Below are 12,330 nucleotides of genomic sequence, written 5' to 3' on the forward strand. Positions count from 1 at the left end.
AACACAGTTTTAAGAAGACAGTTCTGACAATATAGTTTATTTGTGGTTCAAAGATAGGGTATCTACCAGGAAACCCAAAATCTTGAAAGATCATTCCATAGGCAAGGAAAAACCATCAAAGGTCAATCTTATCCAGAATAATTTTATCAGAATGACTCAACCAGAGTAATTTTATTTTTTCCTTATTACGTTTAAAACCATAACCTTGCCGAGAGTCTCAATCTTTAGGATAGTATTAGCCACTCTTGATCCTACCAAGACACCTGTTGCCACATTAGTAACACGGAAAAGCAAATCAGTAATGTTACGAAAATAAAAATAATCAAAGAAAATGTTTGACAGTAAAATCCTACCGTGTAAGAAGCAATGCAAAAAAAACTTTTCAATACTTACAGTAAGTATCCTGCTGTAACAGTCCAAGCTCTTACAAGGCCCTTCAACCACTGTCTTGTGTGCCCTTGCTCCAGCAAAGCTGGTAATACCACTTGTAGCAAAAGTAGCTCCAAAGAAAGTTCACTGACTGGAGCATCACTGAAAAAAAACACATAAGGACTAGAATATTAAGAATTGTCATACCAAGTCCATCTAGCTCAATATCCTGTATTAAGAATTGTCATACCGAGTCCATCTAGCTCAGTATCCTGTCTCAAATAATGGCACATCCAGGTCACAAAAATCTTGCAGAATCTCAAAAAGTAGCAAGATTCTATGCTACTTGACCTCCAGCATAAGCAGTGGTTTTCCCCAGATATACCTTAACAGTTTATGGGCTTAATCTCCAGGGATCTGTGTCCGTTGGGTGGCACTGGGTTAACAGTGGATGGAAGTATGCAAGCTCAGTTTTGTGGCTACATGGGCTAGGTATTCATTATATTGTTTTATTACTAACTATTCTGGATAGCCCTAGAAATGTTTTTTTTTTTAAATAAAAGATTATGCAAACCCTCTTGAGCATGGGTATACTTACTGTACCTGTAGGTAGCTTGCTTTGGGCTGGAATTTGTGAAGAGTAGTCAAATTTAAAATCCAAATATGTATAGCACAAAAACGCTTTAGAGATTTTCTGTTGTAACACTTAGCAAAGAAATAGCATGAAAGCCTTGGCAGAAAATGTTTGATGTTATACAAGATGACTTTCTCACGAGACCCGCATGGGAAAGAGTTGAGATATCTTTGGCAACATGAAACAAAACAATTACCTGTACAGCATCACGTTATATGGTAAGAAAGCAGGCAGCAACAGCTTAATAATACGAATAGGAAGCCAAAGCATGAGAAGGACAATTGATCCAAAGACAATCTGCAAAGATAAAAATAAAATGACACCATAATTTTAAATGGGTAATGATTTCTTATATGTCCTATATTAAAAAGGACAAAGCCTACAAGATCCAAACAGTTTTCTCACATTTTATATGTAAGGTGAAACTTTTGGAAATGATTTCTTGTTTTACCTGAAACGCAAGTTCTGCAATATGAAGGATCTGGTCTTGGGATCAAAAGGCAAGATTAAGTACTACCCTGTTTCCCCGAAAGTAAGACATCCCTCGAAAATAAGACCTAGTAGAGGCTTTCCTGAATTGGTAGATATAAGGCCTCCCCCGAAAGTAAGACCTAGCAAACCTAGCAGGGCCGCCGAGAGCCGGACAAGGCCGCCCCCGGGCCGCCCCCCCACCCGAGGTTGCCGGGCCCCCCCACCCCCCTCGCTCCCGGAACTAAACTTAAACGCCTCCTTTAACCTTCGCAGCAAGCAGCAGCAGGGCAGACCCCTCCTTCCTTCCGTGCCCCGCCCTCGCGGACGTTACATCATGCGAGGGCGGGACAACACGGAAGGAAGGAGTGGCCTGCCCTGCTGCTGCTTGCTGCGAAGGTGAAAGGAGGCGTTTAAGGTTAGTTCCGGGAGCGACGGAGGGCGGGCGGGCCAACCCCGATGTTTCCCCGAAAAATAAGACAGCCCCTGAAAATAAGACCTAGTGCACTTTGGGGGGCAAAAATTAATATAAGACAGTGTCTTATTTTCGGGGAAACACGGTATGATACTAAAGAGAATGCCTGCAGATTTTTTTCCACACATGTAGCCTAATTCAACGAAGTGTGGACTGTGCAGTAACTATGCAATAACACCTATGCAATAGGTGCCAGCTCTGGAGCACCTCCAATTTGGAATAACCCCTTCTCTGTGTCCAGGGAGGGGTTAAGTTTTGAGTTTAGCACCACCAAATCATTTTGCACTGTTGGCTCTAAAGTTATAATGATTTCTAACAGCAGACTTTAACTGTTGATTTATATACACTTATAAGTAGGTCTATAAATATTTGCCACATTTAAAACTAAAACCAGGGTCATTTATAAAACACGGGGAAAAACATTAACTATTAATGATACTTCTGAGGGGTTTGGCTTAGGCTTTTAAAATTGTATCTGATATATTCTAGAACTGAGGTGTTTAATCTTTTTTTGTTCCTGCACCCTTTTAACTGATGAAACCCCTGCAACCTCTTCCTAAACCACAAGTCCACTAGTGACTACTGACAGATTCATGTGTCATTGTTAGCCACTAACAGTGCTAGTTAACATGTTGCTAAAATTACAATAGTAATATTACCAATAACAGTCCTAATAACTGCCTTCACTATTGTCTAGAAAGTTCAATAAATTGCCTCAGATGGCAAGACTCTTCTCCACACCCTGTTTGACCTCTTCTGCAGGCACCACTAGTTAAGAACCCTTGCTCTAGAACTTGTAGTTCTAGTAAAGAAAAAAAGAACCACAAAAGTCCATCCATTATGTCCCAAGGATCAGTCCAGACAAATGGGTTGTGATCATCCTCCATCAGGTGAAGATAGAGAATACTGGCTTGGCTGCTAAGCACAGGATTTTATGAGACAACTCAAGAGTTCTCTATCTCCAGAGGGATGTGCGCTGTGGTGACTTCTGTGTTGACTCCTATCCTGTTTGCAGGTAAGCTTGAGTTTGAGGTGGACTAGGTTGCTTCCCTGTTGCCACTTGCTATCTCTATCTCAACTTTTCTTTTTCTCCTGCCTCTATCTAAAAAGCAGCCAATGTTGTTCTTTTTGAGAGTGCTTGTGCTGTGGGAAGATTGTGGGGCTTCAGTGCCTTGGAGGGCATGAGATTGGCTGTTTTCTGTGAGTATATTTATTATTCTCTATGTGTAAGCCCATTAAGACTTGTGCGCATCTTGGCTACCGGTTCCTGCAAGCTTTGCTTTACTTCTGTGGACATGCCGCTTTTGCCTTCAGTACTCGTCTCCAGAAATTCAATCCAGCCCCGTTCCAATGGCGGTTTTGGCAGGCTCAGCGCCAACAGCTCTTGCACTCCACGAAGCTTCAGCAGCCATTTTGTCAGCGGGTTCCTTGCCTGCCACAGTGTCCTAGGATGTTGGCTTTACAGGGATCGAAGTCTCTGTCCTGCTGTTTTCACCTGAATTTATTCTTTCATTACATCAGGTCTTTTTATTAAAATCAGTTCAAGCTGCCTCTCCTTCTTCCCCTCACCATGCTTTTGAAGAGCAGCTTCCTTAGAAATGAAAACTTTCCGTTTCGCAGAATTCAGAGAATGTTCCTTCTCAGATCTCGGAGAAGGTTTTATCTGTATAGTCTGACTGTCCTAGTTCTGCTGATGACCCTGACTTGGACACTGCAGAGGAAGACGGGGGTGATGATCCTACTGTACCTAGGCTGTTTTTGACAGCGGTTGCCTCTGTTGATCACAAAATATATGGAGGCGTTAAACATTTTTCCCCTTCTCAGTCCTTTGGTCTGGCTACATATATTATGGCAGGTACTAAGAGACCTCCTGTATATTTACATATTTATGAGGTTATGCAGGAGCTTACTGCAGTTCAGTGAGAGACCCCTTATTCTAACCTCCAAGTGGCTCAAGATATGTCCAAATTATATCCCCTTCTGCTGTTGGATTTAGAGCATTTTGCTCTAAGGTGGATGCCCTTATTATAGTGGTTACTAAACGTACCACTATCCCTGTTGAAGGTGGCACTGCAATAAAGGATAAGCATGACCGTAGGCTCGAGGCTTCCTTGAAGCTTGTCTTTCAACTAGCTGCATTAAGTTTTCAGGCAGCAATTTCTTCTTTTGTAGCCAGCTACTTTATCGTGGATTCAACAATACTCCACATTGGACTCACCTCCAGACTTTCTTCCTACCCTAGAAGGTGGAGTTGTTCTATTTGTCAGACGCTCTTTATGATATTCTCCGAGCGTCAGCGAAGGGTATGGCAATGGCCACTGTATAATTATAGTACAGCAAGAGACCCTCACTGGATGCCCACCGGAAGGGTGGGAAGGCCAGATTTTAGGACTCAGGCTGTAAAAATACCAGCTAGGTTTAAAAATCTATGACTGGCTGCGCAAGGACTTGCTTTTCCTGTAAGTTAATATGTGTCCCCGCTTGGGATCCATCCACTGGAATAGTGATGGGTCAATTTACATACCTTTAACAGCTAAAATAACTGAAGAAGTACTGACTAGGCCAAATAAGTACATGATTTAATATTTCAGAATCTGTAAAAAACAGGTCTGAACAATGAGTCCTGACACAAACTGGTACAACTGTCACTTTAAATCAGATGAACAAAATGGAGTCTATTAGTTTTGTATAGAAGGCTACAGAGGTTATACAGAGTTCTTAAGAGGGTGTGAAAAGTATTGCGACACAGAGAGATGTGGAACTGTTATCTCAACGCTTCCCAAAACATGCTGATAAGACTGCGTGGGAAAGTATCATCTCAGAAATTGAGAGCTAGGTATCTCACCATTGACTTCTATGGAGAGGTTTGTGTATAAAAGAGGGGACAATTTGCCATAGCTTTGGACTCCTCCCCAACGCTTATCTCAGACGGCGAAGCCCTGTGCGGTTGAAACCAGAATCTGATGTCTGTATTTGTATCAACTTAAAGACTTGTCTTTGGGTAAGAAATAAAATGTACTTATCTATCTAAACCTATCTCTGTCTCTATGTTTATTGATTCTATCTTTTCTTTACCTAACATTTAGCCTACAAGGTAGATAACATACAAGTGACACTCAGTTTTGGACAGAAAGCAGTAGTTATGGGAATTAGTTTTCAATTACAGCTCCTAATGCCACCCTCTTGTAATTGGGTGACAATGGAGGTTAGAGAAACTATACAGAACCTGTTATGTGAAATAGGTATCTTTAGTCCCCCGTGTGATCTGGAGTCAGAAAGAGGTCCAAGAGGGGGAAATTAAAACACCACTTTGGTGCAACACTGGCTAAGGTTGAGGCACTGGACTACTGATGTGGCATCCAGATCTTGTCTGGTGAAGTTGCCCTTTCGGGAGAAAACTACTCTTTGGTGTGGATTTGAAGTAGATTGTTAAAGATCTGGGAGATTCCAAGGTCCAGCGGCTGCCTAAAGACAAGCCTAATCCTCATCTCCGTGAAGCTAAGTCTCATTTTTGAAAAGCACGGAGGTACAGACCAGGGAAGGCTAGTGTTTCTACTCAAAAACCTCGCTTTCCTCAGACTCAGTCTTCCTTTCATAAGTACATAAGCATTATCATACTGGGACAGACTGAAGGTCCATCAAGCCCAGAATCCTGTTTCCAACAGTGGCCAATCCAGGTCACAAGTACCTGGCAAGATCCCCAAAAAAGTACAATACATTCTATGCTGCTTATCCCAGAAATAAGCAGTGGATTTTCCACTAGTCCATTTTAATAATGGTCTATGGACTTTTCCTTTAGGAAGCCATCCAAACCTTTTTAAAACCTGCTATGCTAACTGCTTTTACTACATTCTCTGGCAACGAATTCCAGAGTTTAATTACACGTTGAGTTTAGAAACTTTTCTCCGATTCGTTTTAAATTTATTATTTTGTAGCTTCATTGCCTGTCCCCTAGTCCTAGTATTTTTGGAAAGAGTAAACAAGCGATTCACATCTACCCGTTCCACTCCACTCACTATTTTATACACCTCTATCATATCTCGTCTCAGCCATCTTTTCTCCAAGCTGAAGAGCCCTAGCCACTTCAGCCTTTCCTCAAAGGGAAGTCATCCCATCCCCTTTATTATTTTCGTTGCCCTTCTCTGTACCTTTTCTATTCCACTGTATCTTTAAGATGCGGCGACCAAAATTAAACACAATATTCAAGGTACGGTTGCGCCATGCATCGATACAAGGGCATTATGAAGTCCTCATTTTTGTTTTTCCATTCTTTTCCAAATAATACCTAACATTCTATTTGCTTTCTTAGCAACTGCTGCACACAGAGTAGAGGGTTTCAACATATCATCAACGACGACGCCTAGATCCCTTTCCTGGTCAGTAACTCCTAACGTGGAACCTTGCAATACGTAGCTATAATCCAGGTTCCTCTTTCCCACATGCATCACTTTGCACTTGCTCACATTAAAATTCATCTGCCATTTAGATGCCCAGTCTCAGTCTCATAAGATCCTCTTGTAGTTTTTCACAATCCTCTTGCGATTTAACAACTTTGAATAACTGTGTCGGCAAATTTAATTACCTCACTAGTTATTCCCATATCTAGATCATTTATAGACCCCTGGGGAACCCCACTATCTACTCTTCTCCATTGAGAATACTGTGATCACTTAACCCTACTCTCTGTTTTCTATCTTTTAACCAGTTTTTAATCCACAATAGGACACTACCTCATATCCCATGACTTTCCAATTTCTTCTGGAGTCTTTCATGAGGTACTGTGTCAAATGCCTTTTGAAAATCCAGATACACAATATCGACCGGCTCAGCTTTATCCACGTATTTATTTACCTCTTCAAAGAAATATACTACACTGGTGACGTCAGGCTCACCGGTCTATAATTTCCCATATCACCTCTGGAACCTTTTTTAAAAAAATCGGCGTTACATTGGCCACCCTGCAATCTTCTGTTACTATGCTCGATTTAAGAGATAAATTACATATTACTAACAATAGCTCCGAAAGCTCATTTTTTAATTCTATCAGTACTCAGGGATGAATACCATCCAGTCCAGATTTGCTGCTCTTCAATCTGTCAGATTGCCCCATTATATCCTCCAGGTTTATAGAAATTTCATTCAGTTTCTCCGACTTGTCAGCTCTGAATACCATTTCTGGCACCGGTATCTCTCCCAAATCTTCCTTGGTGAAGACCGAAGCAAAGAATTCATTTAATGTCTCCGCTATGGCTTCGTCTTCCCTAATTGCCCCTCTGTCATCTAGTGGTCCACCCTAGTCTTTTGCCAGCTTCTTGCTTTTAATATACCTACCCAGATCATGTGTTTCACTAAGGAGTAGGTCTAGAATTTTTCCTTCTCTTGTTGGTTCCTCGACCAGCTGCTCCATAAAGTAGTCCTTGATTTTGTATAGGAATTTTACTTCCCTAGCATGCTCTGATGTTACATTTACCCAGTCAATATTGGGGTAATTAAAATCACCCATTATTATTGTGTTGCCCAGTTTGTGAGCCTCCCTAATTTCTGATAACATTTCTACATCTGTCTGTTCATCCTGGCCAGGTGGACGGTAGTACACTCCCTATCACTATCCTTTTCCACTTTACACATGGAATTTCAATCCATATGGATTCCAAGATGTGTTTTGTTTCCTGCAGAATTTTCTTTTTTTTTTTTTTTTGAAACTTTATTTTTAATGTAAAAACATGTTATATATAAAACATCAGTAACACATTTTACATTTTATATTTATCCACCCCCCCATCCCTCTCCACCCCTCCCCTCCAAGTCCCTACGTTCTCCTAAAGGTCTCCTGAGTACATTGTCTTTGTGATTAATACTTCTTGTCGGGAACAGTCCCAGAATATTAAACGTTTTTCACATCATCGGTACCACCAGTTATGGAGCATCTAAGTCAATCCCCACCTGGGATCTCCATATCTTGTACTTGTCCCATATCTTATGAAACTGGATCATCTGTCCATTCTTCATCGCCGTTGCTTTGCCATTTGATACGTATAGTCCATTTTATGCAGGACTTTGACAATTGGAGCAGCCATTTGTTTCTTCCAGGCAGATGCTACTGTGATCTTAGCGGCCCCTAAAAACACTGAGGCCAGGCAGTGTAGTGGCCGTGATAGTCCTGGAGGGCGAAAGTGCAACACACAATTGTTTACTGATTTCGGATATTCTCTGCCCAATATCTGTTGAAGTAACTTAAGTAGCTCCTGCCAGTAATTCTGTATTTTTGGGCAGAACCACCATATGTGTATCATATCTCCTATATCTTGGCATCCCCTCCAACAATTATTCGAGGACCCTGGGAACATTTTCGCTATTCTTTGTGGTGTGAAATACCAGCGATAAAGAATCTTATATCCATTCTCTATCATTGAGCTATTCACCGACCCCTTTAGCAAAAAACCCATTGCTCGTTCCCAGCTCTGTGTGTCATGTGTGGCCCCCGAATCTTGTTCCCATTTCTGTGTGTATACCATAATTGGGTTCCTATATGAGAGCAGTGCTGCATATATTCTTGAGACACACCTTTCGCGACTACTTCCACCTATTGCCCGTTCTAATTCTGTTTCTTCGACTTGTAATTCTCCTTTAGCATTCCGAAGGATATAGTCTCTGACTCTGGTGTAGTGAAACATATGTTGTGATTGGAGACCAAATTCTTCTTGCAGCTCAGTGAATGGGCGTACTGCCCCCTCCTCCCATATTTGACCCAATTGCCGTAACCCCCTCTGCCCCCATTGTTTATATACCTTATCTCCCTCCTCCCACACAAATCCTGGTGCCCCTTGTATATGCATCTTGCGAAAATACGTTCTTTGTGGGCAAAATTGTCTTCTTAGTGTACTCCATGTTATCAGGGGGTGGGCAACCGCAGCAGGTAACAAGGCTGCAATTGCTCTGATTCGTCGATGAGGGAGCCAGAGCAATGTGGCTGAATGATTAAGTCCTATCCAGTGTTTTTCTATTTGGAACCACAGTTTGTCTTCTTCATTGACCCATGCTGCCAATGATCTCAAGTGGGCTGCTTGAAAATACCGAAAGAAATCCGGTACTCCCATTCCCCCTTTTTTTTTTTTTGGATTGGTAAAGCACTTCTGCTCGCACCCTCGGTGGCTTGTGTTTCCATATGAATGCAAATGTTTTACGCTTTAACTGTCGGAAGAATTTTTTGGGGATCGATATTGGTAATGCTAAGAAGAGGTATAGGATTTTAGGTAATACCATCATTTTTATTGCTTGTACCCGACCTATCCATAACAACTCCATCCCTTCCCATCTGTCAAGGTCTTGTAGTATTTCCCGTATTTTACTGGGAAAGTTTGCCCCAAAAACATCTTTTAGATCAGGTGTCAAATTGACTCCTAGATACCGAAGAAAACGGTCTGTCCATCTAAAAGGGTAGTGTTCTTGTAGGTTACGCCTATCATCTGTATTCACATTTACTCCCATTATCTCTGATTTTGTCATATTTATTTTGAAGCCTGCTATTTGTCCAAACTGCCTCAAGTTGTGTTCAATGGCATGTAGCGATCTATGAGGTTCTGTTAGTGTCAATAAGATGTCATCAGCAAATAGCATGATTTTATGTTTTTTTTTTTGTCCTATGCGAATCCCTTGGATCTCCTCATTTGATCTAATTACCTGGGCTAATGGTTCCATTGTCAGGGTAAAAAGTATGGGAGACAATGCACACCCTTGACGCGTTCCCCTTTCCAATATGAATGTGTCTGAGCACTCTCCATTTACAGTTAACGCTGCTAATGGTTTATCATATAAGCGCTGCAGCCACGTTATGTAGCTTCCCGTCATACCCATCTTATTTAGAACTCCAAACATATAGGGCCAATGCACTCTGTCGAACCCTTTCTCGGCATCAAGGGAGAGCAATATTGTTGAGTGTTGTGTGCTATTGGCTTTATGTATCAAATGAAGTGCCCTCCTAATATCATCAAATGCTTGTCTGCCCTCTATGAATCCCGTCTGATCATCCTGTATTATGCCCGGCATGAGTCTCTGTAATCGTTTAGCCAATATTTTCGTGAATATTTTGTAATCTGTATCTAACAGTGATATAGGACGATAGGATCCACATTGCATCGGATTTTTCCCCGGTTTCAATATATGCTGATATGTGCTAAACGCCAGGAATATGGCAGTTGTACTTGGTGTTCTCTCTCATTCAAGACCCGGACTTTCCTGCAGAATTTTCAATCTATTTGATTCAAGGCCTTCCTTAACATACAATGCTACCCCTCCACCAATTCGATCCACCCAATCACTATGATATAATTTGTACCCTGGTATGACAGTGTCCCACTGGTAGTTATCCTCCTTCCACCAGGTCTCACAGATGCCTATTATATCTAATTTTTCATTTAGTGCAATATATTCTAACTCTCCCATCTTATTTCCTAGGATTCTGGCATTCACATATAGACATTTGAAACTACATTTGTTGTTCCTATTGATACCTTGCTCAGTAGTTGACAGTGTTAGTTTGTAATCTTTTGTCTGATTTTTATTTAAGGACACCTGATCTACTATGGCCTCTTTTGCAACCTCACTATCGGGATACCCTATCTTCCCTGTTTTGGTGATATCTTTGAAAGATACCTTATTATGAACTGAGCTTTTTGAATGACTGTCGGCCTTCCCCCAGGTTCAAGTTTAAAAGCTGCTCTATGTCCTTTTTAAATGCCGATGCCAGCAGCCTAGTCCCACCCTGGTTAAGGTGGAGCCCATCCCTCCGGAATAAGCTCCTTCTTCCCCAGAATATTGCCCAGTTCCTTACAAATCTAAAACACTCTCCCTACACCATCGCCACATGCACCCATTGACACTCTGGAGCTCTGCCGGTCTCTTGGGCCCTGTGCAAGGAATGGGGAGCAGTTTGGAAAATGCTACCCTAGAGATTCTGAATTTGAGCTTTCTACCTAAGAGCTTAAATTTGGCTTCCAGAACCTCTCTCTCCCACATTTTCTTATGTCATTGGTACCCATATGTACCAAGACAGCCGGCTCCTCCCCAGCACTATCTAAAATACTATCTAGGTGACGTGTGAGGTCCACCAACTTCACAACAGGCAGGCAAGTCATCAGGCAATCCTCACGTCCACCAGCCACCTACATGCCTAATAATCGAATCACCAACTACAATAGTTGTCCTAACCCTTCCCTGCTGGGCAGTAGCTCCTGGAGACGCATCCTCAGTGCGAGAGGATATTACATCCTCTGGTGTGTTGGTCCTGTCTACAGGATTCCTTCCAGCTGTACCAGGGTGATGCTCTCCTTTTAGAAGGTCTCCCTCCTCCAAGACAGCATAGGGGCTGCCAGACTGGAGGTGGGACTTCTCTACAATGTCCCTGTAGGTCTCCTCTATGTACTTCTCTGTCTCCCTCAGCTCATCCAAGTCTGCTACTCTAGCCTCAAGAGAACGGTCTCATTCTCTGAGAGCTAGGAGCTCTTTGCATTGAGCACACACATATGACATCTCACCAACTGGGAGATAATCATACATGTGACACTCGATGCAAAAGACTGGATAGCACACTTCTTGCTGCTGGACTACTGTCTGCATCTTAGTATTATAGAGTTGTTTAATTAAAACGTCTTAAGGTACCAAGGATATCAGATTAATATAAAGAGCCTTAAGATCAGTGTAATTTGTAATTTATTTAGGGTTTGCTTCTTAGAAACTAATTAAATGTAAATAAAACTAATGAAAACTCCCCTCTTGTTGTCCTAATTAGAATAATTGACTATAAATCAAGAGTTGAGCCAGGGGGTGGGAATTAAGAGTTGAGCTAGGCCCTACTGTACCTTCTAGAGACAATGCTGTGGCAGAAAATTCAAGTTTTAAAACTATGGGGAAAAGGGTATGGAGACTAGCTAATAAAGTTTGCTCCTTTTTTTGTAAATTAAATTCTGTTTATCAATATCCTACGATTCCTCTTTTAAAGTTACCAAGCACAGAATAAAATGCCACTTACCCACAGAGATGTCCTCTTCTCTCAGAACTTCTCAGAAAGAAAGTTAAGTGGGACCTTTCCTCTCTATATAGTTTGGATTCAAATGAGACTGTTTCAAACAAAACCTTTAAAGTTAGCCCAGTAATCAGATTGCCCTTACAAACCTTAGCAAATATTCTACTTCCTCACACCTTAACACAAAATTCAGTTAGTAGAAGTGCTACCTCTCCAGCAGGCATGAACAGAAAATAACTTTCTTTTAGGACAGTTTGAGCCTTGCTACTATCCTTTTTATTCTCTTGGTTGTTAATTTTCTACCTCTAGAGAAAGCTTCAGTTTAAAACTATAGGGAAAAGGGTTGTACACTATGGAAAGTAG

General features: G+C 41.5%; 1 protein-coding gene across 1 annotated transcript in view; it reads right to left on the minus strand.

Moving 5' to 3' along the window:
* The window catches only part of LOC115471567 (E3 ubiquitin-protein ligase MARCH6-like), a 284,950-nt gene that overhangs the window by 92,339 nt on the left and 180,281 nt on the right, over positions 1–12,330 (minus strand). The window contains exons 17-18 of the mRNA XM_030205205.1: positions 1,200–1,300; positions 394–531 (exon numbers count right to left, since the gene is read on the minus strand). Coding sequence (XP_030061065.1) covers positions 394–531; positions 1,200–1,300 — 239 coding nt within the window. The remainder of the gene's footprint in view (positions 1–393; positions 532–1,199; positions 1,301–12,330) is intronic.

This window comes from Microcaecilia unicolor, chromosome 1 (assembly GCF_901765095.1).
Source record: "Microcaecilia unicolor chromosome 1, aMicUni1.1, whole genome shotgun sequence".
Taxonomy (NCBI): Eukaryota; Metazoa; Chordata; class Amphibia; order Gymnophiona; family Siphonopidae; genus Microcaecilia; species Microcaecilia unicolor.